The sequence below is a fragment of the Mustela erminea genome, chromosome 9 (assembly GCF_009829155.1).
Source record: "Mustela erminea isolate mMusErm1 chromosome 9, mMusErm1.Pri, whole genome shotgun sequence".
In the NCBI taxonomy this organism is placed as follows: Eukaryota; Metazoa; Chordata; class Mammalia; order Carnivora; family Mustelidae; genus Mustela; species Mustela erminea.
Window position 1 is genome coordinate 16732224 of NC_045622.1, and position 14371 is coordinate 16746594.

The following is a 14371-nucleotide window of genomic DNA, read 5'->3' on the forward strand; positions in this document are numbered from 1 at the left end:
TGATGAATTGGACAGTAAAAGGCAGAGTAAAAGGAGTACGAAGAATTACAAACTAGACTGTTTTGTCTACTTAGGTTAAAGAATTTCAACTTGTAAACACTCACCTTTCTTTTCTGGTTTGCTGCCATCCAATTCTGTGTTTCCCAGGAATGCACATTTTTAGCCTATTTTTTTTTAGTTAATAAACTTCATTTTTTGAGAAGTTTTAAATTCACAGCAGAACTGATCAGGAAGTACAGCGTTCCCACATCCTCCCTGCTCTCACACACGCACAGCCGTCTCACGGTCAGAGTGCCAGCACCAAAGTGATACATCTCTTAAATTTGAGCCTACGTTGTCCCATCACCCAAAGTCCACGGTTTACGTGGGGGTTCACTCCTGGTGTGGTCCATTCTGTGGGTTTGGACAAACGTTTAATGACAATGTCTCCCCTTTCTCGTATCATTTATATTAGTTTCACTGCCCTAACAACCTTCTGTGTTCTGCCTGTTCGTCTCCCCGTACCCCGCAATCCCTGGCAACCAGTGATCTTTCTCCTGGCTCCATAGTTTTGCCTTTTCCAAAATGTCATATAGCTGGAATCATACAGCATATAGCCTTTTCAGACTAGCTTCTTTCCCTTAAGAATATGCATGTAAATTTCCTCCGTGTCTTTTCCTGGCTTGATAGCTCATTTCTTTAGGACTGAGTGATGTCCCATTGTCTGGATGCACCCCAGTTTATTTATCTGCTCACAAACTGAAGGACATCTTGGTTGCTTCAGAGTTTTGGCATTTATTAATGAAGCTGCTGTAAACCTCAGTGTGCAGGGTTTCATGTGGACATAAGTTTTCAGTTCACTTGGGTAAATGCCAAGGAGTGCAATTGCTAGATCATATGGTAAGAATATGTTTAGTTTTACAAGATACTGCCAGCTGTCTTCCAAAGTGGCTGTACCGTTTTGCATTCCCACCAGCAATGAATGGGAGTTTCTGTTGTTTCACGCCTTCAGCGGCATGTGGTGCTGTGAGTGTTCTGGATTTGGGCCATTCTGATAGGTGTGTAGTGGAACCTTGTTTTAATATGCAGTTCTCTAATGACGTATGACATTGAGCATCTTTCCACCTGCTTACTTCCCATCTGTATGTCTTCTTTGGTGAGGTGTCGGTTCAGGTCTTTTGCTCATTTTTTTTAAAATTTGGGTTGTTCATTTTCTTATTGTTGAGTTTAAAAGTTCTTTGCATATTTTGGATAATGATCCTTTATCAGGTATGTCTTTAGCAAATATATTCTCCCAATCTATGGCTTTTCTTCTCATTCTCTTGACATTGCCTTTCAGCCCATTTCTTAAAATAACTTCATAACTAAAAATAACTCTAATCTACAGTTGAAAAAAACATATACAGTTTAATTTGCCATAGAAGTCATAAGGTTAGGAATTAAGTTTTAAAAACTAGCATTTTGGATAAAGAAGCTGCTGACTGTGCAACTTGACACCCATTACGTTAACTCTGTCCTTCCTCCTAGATGGAAATATGGTTCTGAAGGGAAGAGAGCGGTGGTGGCTGGGGATAGTTATGCACTGGAGCCCTAGTGTATTGCTCCTCTGCTTTTGCCCTTGCTGCAGGTGGCTAGAAATAGGAAGGGACTGCATTCTCTGAAATAGATTTAACATGTTATAAAAATCAACCAACTTCATTACTATGGGCATATTTTTCCTAGCAGTGCCAAGTATCGACTTGGATCATATATTTGCTCACAGCCATAGGGGAAAAAAATTTTTTTTTCTTTTTTTTTTTTGCATGAAACAGTTTTAATTTGTTGCATGTTCTTCTTGCCCAGTGGTTCAGGTTCTCTGTTTTTTTGTTTTTGTTTTTGTTTTTGTTTTTGTTTTTTTACTGTTCTTTGTGTTTTTTTTTTTAATTTTTTCAGTAAAGCTAAAGCTTTTGAAACACATCAAGTGCCCCACAATAGAAGAATGATACAATAAAGAAAGGTGCATAATGGCATGGAATATTATAAAAAATATGGAAGCTTCACGAATTTGCGTGTCATCCTTGCGCAGGGGCTGTGCTCATCTTCTCTGTATCATTCCAATTTTGGTATATGTGCTGCCAAAGCAAGCACCAGGTTCTCTGTTTTTTGTTTGTTTTACTTTTTTTTTTTTTAAGATTTTATTTATTCTTTTGAGAGAGAGAGAATGAGAGGGGAGAAGGATAGAGGGAGAAGCAGGTTCCCCATGGATCTGGGAGCCCGATGTGGGACTCGATTCCAGGACTCTGGGATCATGACCTGAGCTGAAGGCAGTTGCTTAACCAACTGAGCCACCCAGGTGCCCTGTTTGTTTTATTTTTAAAATCTGTTTTCCCTTTCCCCAAAATGAGGACAGTATGTAGGAAAGATAATATTTAGTTTTCTATTCTACTTACCTTGCCCCATTTGAGAATTTGTTAGGTAAAGATTTGAGTCTGACAGTATCAACTCTGATCAGTAGTTCTGTTCTGTGAGTCTATGTTTGACAACAGAGTTGACCACATCAGCTTTTTTATATAAGCCCAGTATACATCTTACCCACTGAAACCACCAGAGACCCTCTTTACAAGTCATTTGGGTGGAGAATCAGTAGATTAGTGGGGTGTTGAGGTGTTGGAGAATAAGGTTCCCTCCTTGACCACTGGCTTCACAGGGAGAGGAGAGGCTATAGGGAAGTTTTTGTGGTATTTAATTGTGTTTTGTTCTTTCCTTGGATGAAGAAAATTTTCAGGATGTCCAACTACAACGTTTAGAAGGACTTTAACATTTCAGAAATCAATTGAAGTAATTTTTTTCTATGTTAATCTTCTTATTTGTGTGCTTCTCTGGATTTACTTAAATAATATATTTCTCAAATTAGGTTTGCAATCCTGGGAAGACATTGACAAACTAAATTCATTCCCCAAACTTGAAGAAGTGAGATTGTTAGGAATTCCTCTTCTGCAGCCATATACCACCGAGGAGCGGAGGAAATTGGTAATAGCCAGGTCTGTTGTCCTGATTACTCTCCTTTCTTCTCTCGGGCCTTATTTCATTAGAGGGATAATGCACTAATGGAGGGGAGTGTGCTGTAAGTTTATCTGTCTCTTGAACAGACAGTGCTCGAAGGAGCTGCTTCTGTAGCTTGAAGTCCAGAAGAAAAGGAACACAATATGGTGAGAAAGATGTGAAAGGTAATTGGCCTGCCAAGGCCACTGAAACATTCCCTCACAGATCTATTCTGCTTTTCTACCTTTTAATACTTATAATATTCAAAGTCCTGCTTTTCGATCATGAAGAAAAATTAGGTATAATAGGGAAAGAGTTCTGTTTCAGTTGTCTTTACTTTCTCTATTCACTTAGTGGTCATTTAAAGTGTAAATACCTAAAAATTCGGCTGTTTTATTAATATGAAACTTAAGAGAGCAGCATCTGTGTTTTCTTCTTGACTATAGATGGGCTCAAACATGACTACCACACTGTTATGTTCTTCCGTTGACTCCCCTGCCTTTCGTGTCTCTAACTCTGTCTCCCCAAGACCACTGAAATGAGTTTTGATTTCTGTATGAGCCTTTAGCAACAATAAGATTCTGGCTGAGATGTAAAGAAAAACAAACTTTCATTTGTTTTCTTTGTGTACTCTGTGTAGTAGTTTTGAAAGGGGCTTTACGGTTCCCTAAGGAAGAGTGGGTCTTCAAACAGGTTGTTGATCTTCCTGCCCAGCTAACACCTAGCAGATCCATACTGCTTTCCAGTTGTGGATTTACACAGTAATGTCACACTGAAGAAATACATTTAGGCATACTTTTCTTCTAAAAAGAATAAGGCTTGTAGTAGACCTTATGCTTTATTTCCTTTACATAATTCTTTTGTAAAGGTAATAAATTAATTCCTAAACAATAGAGCCCATTTGTCCTGACTTCTCCACTTGTAGACTTGTGCTGTCCACTATGGTGCCATTAGCCCTGTGTGACTTCTGAGCACTTGAATTATGGTTAGTCTGAACTGAAGGCTGCTTTAAGTATAAAATATACACAGAACTTTGAATACTTTATATGAAAAAAGAATGTAAAGTATCCTATTAGTTATTTTTTAGTATTGATTAGATGCTGAAATGATTAAGTCCTCAATCTATTATATTAAATAAAATATATTAGTAAAACGAATTTCACCTGTTTTATTTTTATTTTTTAAAATATGGCTATTAAAGAACTTAAAATTATATCTGTGGCTTGCATTATATTTAAGTTGGACAGTGCTGGCTAGAATCTCATTTTGAAAGGCAAGGTATAATTATAAATGGCCAGTGTCCCATCTAAAAATGAAACTTTGGATATTTTTGGTCCTTTTATTGTATACCACTTTAGTTCATGTAAGTAGTTGTACACAGGCAGAGTTATATCAAATGTGTCCTCTCAAGAAAGTAAGATGGGGCCTCAAACCAATGATTTTACTTCTAAAGCTAAATATTCTCGCTGTCTTAAAATGCCTTTATTTTGATTTTACTTACAGATTGCCATCAGTTTCCAAACTTAATGGCAGTGTTGTTACCGAGGGTGAGCGAGAAGATTCTGAGAGATTTTTTATCCGTTACTATGTGGATGTCCCAGAGGAAGAAGTGCCATTCAGGTAAAAACCCCTCATCAGTTTAACAACATTTGAGCAAGTATTGAGGCAATTTAAGAACTCTTGTTTTAGAGCAAATCTAATAATCTGTTACTGGACCCTCTTAGAGGACTTTGGTGATAGGTTTAAAAAAAAAAAAAAGGAAAAAACACAAAGCAAACCCATTTTATCTCATTTTCCACAGTGTATTTCTTCTAGCCTTGCACTTGTATTAAGAATGGTTGGGTAAGTATTTGACTACTTCCATTCATACTCCATATCATTGATTCCTGTTTGACCCTTTTCTCCAGGGACACATCTTTACCTACCCCAAAGCTGGTCTCTTCCTTCACATTGATCTGCTTTCAGGATATACTAAGTTCTGCAGTTTGGAAGATTTGGCAAATAGGCATTAGGTTTAGAGAATATGAGGAAAGGACTAGAAAATAGACTCTTGAGGAAATACTAAAGGAATTAGGATGGTCGAGTATGAAGAGAAATGCTGAAGGCTCAATTTGTAATTACCTTTAAGTATATGAAGAGTTAATATATGTGGTTTGAGGAGGAACTGCCTTTTTTTAATAGTCATTTATTTTTTTATTTGAGTATAGCTGGCACACAATGTCAAGTTAGTTTCATGTTACAACATAGTGATTCAACAAGTTACTATGTTGTGCTGTGTTCACCACAAGTATAGTTACCGTCTGTCACCACACAACACTAATAGAGTACCATTCATTATGTTCCCTGTGCTGTACCTTTAATTCATGCTATCACTGGAAGCCTGTGTCTCCCACTCAAGCCCCCTTCTCCCTGGCAGCTGCCGGGTCTAGTATTGGTAGGTCTGATTCTGCTTTTTACTTGTTTGTTTTGGTTTTTAAATTCCATGTAGAAGTGAAATTGTATGGCATTTGTCTTTCTCTATCTTATTTATCTCACTTAGTATAATATCCTCTGGGTCTATACATGTTGGCGCAAATGGCAAGGTCTCATCCTTTTTCATGGCTGAGTAATATTCCATTGTGTGTACGGGTATGTGTGTGTGTCTGTGTGTGCCACATCTTCTCTCTCCATTCATCTATTGGTGGACACTTGAGTTGCTTCCATATCTTGTCTGTTGTAAATAATGCTGCAGTAAACATAGGGGCACATATATTTTTTCAAATGAATGTTTGTGTATTCTTTGGGTAAATACCCAAAAGTGGAATAGCTGGATTATATGGTAGTTCTGTTCTTCATTTTCTGAGGAATCTCCACACTATTTTCCACAGTGACTGCACCAATTTGCATTCCCACAAACAGTGCGTGATGGTTGGGAAGGAGCTACATTTAATACTCCAGAAATGTGAAAGGAAAGGTAGCTGGTATGGTATAGGTAAATACACAAAAAATAAGATACCCCCAAAGACTGGTTTCTAGGTTTTAGTAACTAGAACCACTTATCAAAAATGTTGTATGTTTTCCTTAAGAACTTTAACAAATAGTATGAAATCGCATTAGACAAATAGGATGCAAATTAGGAGGGTATGTGAATCAAAGCAGTTCGTCCTTCTGGTTACAAAGTTCTCCAATTCTAATTCATTCTTACTAAATATATCTAATTTTCCCCCAGACTTTTCCATTATTTATCGGCTTTGAGGGGGTTAATTCTCTGTAAGGTTGAACCAGTACTATATAAAAAGATTTTGTGGTTTTGTTAATAGTATTTTAAAGCCCAAACATTTAAAAAAATTAGACAAATTAAGAATTTTAAAGATTGCTCTTTAAAGTTAGCTAAGAACAACGAAGTAGAGAGAAATAAATACTACTGTGCCTTTTAATACAACCTAGAAATATTAGGTTAAGCAGCATGAATTTTGTCTGTTTTGTTTTATTTTGGTAAAAAAAATAGTCTAATATCTATAGTTTCATTTGATTTCATCTAGCCTATTAGTGGGAGAAGTAACTATCTGGGCTTTGAGCATAAGTCCATCATTATAGTTTATTTAATTTCATCTGCTACAGGGAGTCATATATATATATATATATATATATATAAAATTTATATATCTCACTTAGTATAATATCCTCTGTGTCTATGTGTGTATATATATGTGTGTGTATGTATATGTGTATATGTGTGCATACACACATATACATGTATATATAGAGAGAGTATGTTGTTTTCTGTCCTGATGGCATAATTATCCTAAAATGCATATAGGCCTTTGCATTAGTATTCTTAAATGCACAGAAATCATCTTCAAGCACAGGAGGAATGTATTAGGTGAATACTGAGAAACTGCAAGAACTGTTAGGCAAGCTGGAACCAGATGTAGTCAGGAATCGGTGGCAGCAAAGATAGCCAAGTTTTCACCTTGTAGTGTGTCTCTGCTGGCACTGTCCTCCCTAGACATCACAATGCCAGACCTTCACCAGTGGACCCTTGCAGCTGTACCACAGGCTGTGCTGAAAATAATCTCTCCCTGACCTTTGCCTCATTCCCCAAGGATCAGAAATCTGTGTCTAACCAATTGATTGGCTGTGTTTAGGGTATGTGCTCACATTTGTCTTCAGAGAGATAGGGAGAGGGATTATCTGTCACTTTGGCTTCTGTAGTGAGAGGTAGAATCTTCCCCTGATCTTGGGACATTTTCCCAAATAGGAACAATTCATCAAGAAAACATCTCTTGTAGTCTGCCATTTTGACTATCCAGCATCTATGCATATACTTTTTCCCCATAGTTGCATATATAAAACAATTATTCTCACCTGTCCTAATGTAGTCCTTTTACAAATGAAAACACACTTCTTTCTCCGTGAAATGAGATAACCTATTTATTCTGATCCTAAGGACTCTGACCAATTAGCTACTGTAAAAGATTCAAGCTATTTCAATTGCTACTCTAGCCTTGCTGCTTGTTTATGTAATTATGCCTACTTGACCACTCACTAGTGGTTGAATGTCACTGCTTAGTCTCTTCCAGTCTTCCTGAAATTGAAATGAGCAAACTGATTTCAGTACTTTCCTGGCCTATAAAATATTTTCCAAAGACGTGAGTGTTCTACTTACTAATGTATTTTTCAAGACCTTGGAAAAGGAAGTGTCTTCTGGGTCCTTTTGGGTTCGTGGATGGAGAATGGGTGAAAGGTCATGGGTGACAATAGGTTCCATGATTCATGTGTCCTGAAGTGTTTTATTTCCTCCTTCAACATCATCCCCCAAATTCCTGGCATCTCAGCTTTCTTTAGCATAGACCACCATGAATCCAATTTCTAATCCTCCCAACTATACGAAAATGTAGAACCACACTCAGGCACTGAAGCTAGCATTTTGAACTCAGAATCTCTGGTAAGGTAACTGTGTTAACAACCTCAGCGAGATCTGAAATTGCTTCTTCCTCAGTCAGCCTGCTCAGAATCTATTCCTCTACTAATTTCCTGTATTTTTGTCCATATAACCAAATTATTGTAATTCTTTTGATACGTTTGTAGTCAGCCCCACAGAGCATGCTGTGATCTGATGGCAGGAGAGCAGAGTGTGTATGTGGAAGGATGAGGCAGGTGGGAATTCATTTACCCATGCAAGGTAATTCCTTTAGGAGGCGGATTTTACTGCCTTCTCAACCGGGAGAGGAACAGTCTCATTCAAACTGCTCGCAAGGGGGCCTACCTGAGGAATGGGGATTCAGGATGTTCCCATCCTTCAGCATCTTCCTGTGCATAAACCTCCACTCCAATTCATTCTTTCCCCACCCCACTCTCTCTCCAGCCAGTGCTTGAACTTTCATATAATAGTCCCAGTATGGATACAAATTTAACTGACCTGTAATTCACCAATTTGGAGCATCAAACTGTGCATTGTTTTTATAGCTACCTTGACTTTCTTGTTGTAAGAAAGAAAAGAGCCTTTTCTTTTCTTTCTTTTTTTAAAAAAGATTTTATTTATTTATTTGACAGAGATCACAAGTAGGCAGAGTGGCAGGCCCGGGCAGGGGCGGGGGGTGCCGGGGAAGCAGGCTCCCCACTGAGCAGACAGCCAGAAATCTGAGATCATGACCCGAGCCAAAGAAAGAGGCTTAAACCGCTGAGCCACCCAGGCGCCCCAGAAAAGAGCCTTTTCTTTAAGATACCTGGGTGTCAGTCTGTGCTTTGAGCTTAGTTCCTTGGTATTCAACCTTAATATTCTCTTACTGGAGGCTAGCTTGCTCCTTGAGAGTAGCGGATACTCTACCTCACAGTCTTGCCTTCTTCTTCCCTTCTTCCTTCCCCTCATGTAGCACTCTCTCAATCACCCTGAGCTTTCCATGAGACCCCAGGTGGGCATTAGTTATTTCACTGCTCCATGTCAAGGCCTTTGCAGAATCCCTTCCAGGAACACTAATATGACACTCACTGGGCCCTACTGGGCCAGAAACCAATTTCAGATTGCCTGTAATTACCTGAGGGGCTCTTGCTGGTGATCTCCCTGCTGCCGATTTCTTAGTGTACACAACAAAAACCAACTCTGGCCAACTTAAGTAAGGTAGAAAGTAAGTGAAATGAATTGAGTAATATGAGTGAGTAAAATGAAAAGTGAGTAATAATGAATACTGTGTGGCTCACAGAATTGACAAGAAGATTAGAGAATTAGGTTTGGGCAGGACTGATGGAAAGCTAGGCACAGCCAAGATTTCTGTATCTTACTCTATAGACAGGATGCTTCTGAACTGCTGACCAGCCAGTCATCTCACGCTGCTAGACTTCGATGCCCCCCCGCCAATCCCCGACAATCCCCGCCATTTACAGCCATGCCTTCGAATTCTTGATTCTTCTGTATCTGCTCTGCATAAGCTCTGTTACAGCTCATGTCTTTGTATTTCCAGTTATGGTTAGGTGCGTTTGTTACCTTTCTGTGTTCTGGCTTTCAGGGAAAGAAGAATGTTTACTTCTCTATAGCTTCTCTAGTGGAAAGTAGTTCCTACTTCTTGTCCACCTTGGGTTTCTCTCAATTCAGAAGGGCATTCAGATGCTGGGCAGCTGAAATTGACATATAGCCACTGTAATACCCGTTACCTGGTAGTTTTTTGTCTGGGTTTTTGTTTTAAATTTATTTTTAAGGTTTTATTTATTTATTGAGAGAGAAAGAGAGAGAGAGCAAGCAAATATGCAAATGAGGAGGGGACAGAGGACTAGGTAGAGAGAGAATCTCAAGCAGAAACCCCCCCGCCCCCAACTAAGCCCTGAGTACAGAGCCTGTTGAAAGGGATGGGGAGCTCAGTCTCTCAACCCTGAGATCATGACCTGAGACACAATCAAGACTTGGACGTTTAACCAGCTGAGTCACCAAGGCACCCCCTGCCTTTTTTTTCCTAGTAAGTTCTCCAATAGAATGATCAGTGTACTCAGCAAATATTTTTTGAGCCAGTGTGATTTGCCAAGAACTGTGTTAGGCACTTAATAAAGAATTATAGGGGCACCTGGGTGGCTCAGTGGGCTGAGGCCTCTGCCTTCAGCTTAGGTCATGATCCCAGGGTCCTGGGATCGAGTCCCCCTGCATGGGACTCTCTGCTCAGCAGGGAGCTTGCTTGCTCCTCCCTCTCTGCCTTGCTTCTCTGCCTGCTTGTGGTCTCCGTCTGTCGAATAAATAAATAAAAATCTTTTTTAAAAAAATTATGATAGCATTCATGCTGATATCAAGATAGAATGGTGAATAAACTTAGAGGAATTTGTATTAAAATGCATTTATTATGAATTAATACTGATATATAAACAGAGTATTTACTATTCCTATTATCTTTTTAATTGTCTTCCAAATTATATGCATAATCTCTCCCTAAAATACCAGTGAACAGTGACTAGCCCAGTGCGTAGTTAGTAAAAAGTGAGAATTTGACTCTGGATAATTCGGTGTTTCATACAGAACCACGTTTGAGCTTTAGTTTCCTGGCAGGGTGCAGGTATCCACTTGTTTTGGAGGAAGCATTCCTTTTCGTTTGACCATGGAATTTTTAAAATCAGTACTTAACTTGATTTTCCTATAAAATCCAACTTCTGCAACATCCATTTCCTGTTGTTAGGCTCCCTGAGCTTTTCCTTCTTCCATGTTCCTGTCTTGTGTCATTAAATATGTCATACCTTTTCTCAACTTAGACATAAGAAAAGTTAACCAATATGTCTTTTGAGGGCATGAATAAAAAGCCATTATCATCGGTTGAACGTCCTTTGTGGTAGCAAAGTTATTTTGTGAGTCAGTTGGATTACTCACACACATCTGTTTCCATGTGATTAGTCGTTTTAGCAACAGAAGACTTTGAAGATGATCTAGAAATTTACATATTCTCTTTTTCTACCTCAGAATAAAATATAGGCTCCAGTTACCTGAATCATTTCCATCTTTTATGATGGACAGAGTAAAATGTTTAGAAGGCAAAAGGGAGATGTCCTTAATTAAGAGTTTTATAATTTCTTACAGGTACTCAGTTATCCTTATTGTTTTCTACTGGTGGGTGGAGCTGAAAGTCTAGCATCTCTACTCTAGATGTTTATGGTAATAATAGACTAACATGAAAAACTGAGCAATCGCTCATATGTTTCATTTTTATTTACCTTGGGAAATAACATAAGGTGAAAAATCTCTGTTCTCGATTCTTGGCCTTTAAACATCATAGTGTTTGCTTTTCCAGTCAATGGACTCTTTCTTTTAAAGCTTCATCTGTGCCTTGTCTTTTCATGGCTTGTGTAGGAGTGGTGTGCTCTTTCAAAATAAGTTCAGTGTGTGCTGCAGGGGTTTGGAAAGATGTCCTCACTGGGCCAGTCATATTTCAATTATTGGGCCCTTATATTTTACCAGAGGAATTTCTAGGAAATCGCTCTGGATTCTAGCTGGGTTTCAAAGGACAGTTTATTTACTGAATACTTACTATGAACCAAGAGGCCTGGGCCAGAAGCTTGGAGACAAAAAGACGAAAAAGTAGTGTCTACTCTCGAGAACCTCATCATCTGGGCTGCACTTGAGACATTATTTCCTTTGCTGGATCCTCTTCATGTTCCCAACCTTTCAAAATAAAGTTACTGCAGGATTTGGTCCTGGGACCGCTTCTCTTCTCTCCTCGTCCCTTAGTTACTTTTATCCAGTGCTGTGGCTCTCATGTCTTCTGTATGACAGAACTGCCAGACTTACCCTCCTGCCCTGATCGGCCCTTGAATTCCAGCCTAGTATTTCTAAGTGCTGCTTCACGTCTCCACCTGGATGTTGAAACCTGATGTGTTCCAAACCGAACTTCCCATCACCTCCCTTACCTTTTCCGGCCCCTCCTCCACTGCCACATCTGCTCCTCTCTCTGCAAGCTTTCCATCACTCCGTTATTCCAGCTGCTCAGGACAAAAACCTCAGAGTCATCCCTGATTTCTTCTTCCATATCCCACATCAAGTCCATTGGTTTTTTTTTTTTTTTTTTTTTTTCTTTCACTAGTACTTGCAAAAACACAGAGAGAATCTGTTTCTTTATACCATTCGCTTTAGTTCAAGCCTTCCTGTCTCCCTCCTGTATGGTCTCCCCGAATTTACCCTTGCCCCTATAGTTTATCCTCCACATAGGAGCTGGTTTATAAGAACTCAAGTTTATTTGAAAAACAAAACAAAAACTTCCATGCTGTTTCCGAAACACACCAGGCATGCTCCCACCTCAAGCCTCTGCACTGTTGTCTCTCTTTGGAATGTACCCCATTAGCTTTGTGGCTCTCTCCCTTGGGGATGCCTCCCTGATCGGCCTATCTCAAATAGCACAGCTCTGTCCCCTACGATTCTCTTAACTGGCTCGTACTTTTCTTACTGAGCAATACCTAACTGGCATTTCTTCTGTACTCCTGGCCTTCCCATGCCGTACTGTGAGCTCTGCAAGAGCAGGGACTTGCTTATACCCTCAGCGCCTAGAGGCTAACAAAATAGCAACCTAACAAAATAGCAACTGTTGAGTCAAATGTCCGAATCTTCACATTATGCTCAGGGAGCACAAAGCAGGGTTACTTAGCTCTCCTGCAAGAGGTGGTACTTCCAAGATACAATTGAGTCACCCTGGTGAAGTGAGGGGAGAATATTCCAGGCAGAAAGGAATTCAAGTCCTTATGTGTAGTGAAGAGCAGCTGTTTGTTAGGGCTCCGTGAAAAGCAGGGAGGAAGTAGTGGCAGACAGTGCTGGGTAGGAAGGTGGGAACCCGGGCAAGCCCTTAGAGACTTTGGTATGCCCTACCAGTAGATAAGGGCTTTTTCTCGAATGCAGTGGGAAATCACTGTAAGGTTTCAGGCGGGGAGATTTCCTGGGGGCAGATTTCGGTTTATATTTAAAGGGAGAAGCTGCGAGAACCCTTTTTTAATAGCTGTTACTTTGGTAAAGGAAGTGTGCATTGGAGGCTGCTATGTCCCTCGACAAAGGTACACGTGTTAGGACTGAATTTCGCTCTAGAATTTGAAATCATCCTTTAAAAACATGCTGTGATGTTCTACCTTTTTTCTGGTATTTATGGCCCTGATTTCTCTAGGGGTGGAAGAGTATCTTCTTTAGAAAGAAACCTCTGTGCTTATGAATCTGTCCGAATCTATCGTTTGTACCTTGCCATTTATCAAGTGTCTGTCCACATTGCCTGTGTTTATCAGTTTTCTTTATGTTGTGTTTGCTTTATCTCTTAATTTCCTCTGAGAGAGTGAATTTAAATTGCTTATTTAGTACTGAACTAATACCAGTCTTCTTCTGTTAAGTTTTAAAGAGAGACAAAAAGAAAAACCATGTAACATTTCTCTTAGAAATCAACATATCAGGTATCTTTTCAGATTGAAGTGTTTCTTTGTTTTTGATTTTTGTGTTTTTGTGGGTTTTTCTTAGGGGTTTGTTTTTGGTTTTTTGTTCTGTTTGGTTTTTTTCTGAGTGTTTTTGTTTTGTTTTTAGTTTTTACTTTAATCACCTGATGCTCATCATTAGGCATATGCTCCTTAATCCGCATCACCTATTTCACCCGTCCCGCCACCCACCTCCCCTCTGGTAACCATCAGAGGGGGACGCCTGGATGGCTCAGTCAGTTATGCATCTCTCTTTGGCTCAGGTCATGATCCCAGGGTCCTGGGATCAAGCCCTGTGTCTGGCTCCCTGCTCAGTGGGAAGTTTGCTTTTTCCCCTCCCTCTGCTCATGCTTGAGCTCTCTCTCTCAAGAAAATAAATAAAATCTTTAAAAATAAATAAATAAAAAGAGAGAGAGTCTGTTTCTTGGTTTGTCTCTCTTTCTTCCCCTTTGCTCCTTTGTTTTGTTTCTTAACTTCCATATATGAGTTAAATCATATATTTGTCTTTCTCTGACTTATTTCACTTAGCATTATACTCTCTAGCTCCATCCACCTTGTTGCAAATGGCAAGATTTCAATCCTTTTTTTTTACAGCTGAGTAATATTCTGATATATATAAATATCTCACGTATTGTTTTTCCATTCATTTGTCGATGGACACTGGGGCTGCTTCCATATTCTGACTATTGTAAATAATGCTGCTATCAGCATAGGGCTGCGTGTATCCCTTTGAGTTAGTATTTTTGTTTTCTTTGGGTAAGGACCTAGTATAGTAGTTAGGATTGCTGGATCATAGGTAGTTCTGTTTTTAATTTTTTGAGGAACGTCCATACGTTTTCTGGAGTACCTGCACCAGTTTGCTTTCCCACCAACAGTGCATGAGTGTTCCTTCTCCACATCCTCACCAACCCCTATTGTTTCTTCTGTTTTTGATTTTAGCCTTTCTGACAGGTGTGAGGTGATATCTCCTGGTAGTTTTGAT

At 39.4% G+C, this 14371-nt stretch overlaps 1 protein-coding gene and 1 non-coding gene across 5 annotated transcripts in view; one reads left to right on the plus strand and one right to left on the minus strand.

Moving 5' to 3' along the window:
* Positions 1-14371, plus strand: part of TBCEL (tubulin folding cofactor E like) — a 72721-nt gene that overhangs the window by 34237 nt on the left and 24113 nt on the right. For all 4 annotated transcript variants that reach the window (XM_032357992.1, XM_032357989.1, XM_032357990.1 and 1 more), the window contains exons 6-7: positions 2873-2999; positions 4504-4620. In XM_032357992.1, coding sequence (XP_032213883.1) covers positions 2873-2999; positions 4504-4620 — 244 coding nt within the window. The remainder of the gene's footprint in view (positions 1-2872; positions 3000-4503; positions 4621-14371) is intronic.
* On the minus strand, positions 2000-2106 carry LOC116600403. The gene has a single exon (XR_004289617.1). It is a non-coding gene; the product is annotated as a U6 spliceosomal RNA (small nuclear RNA).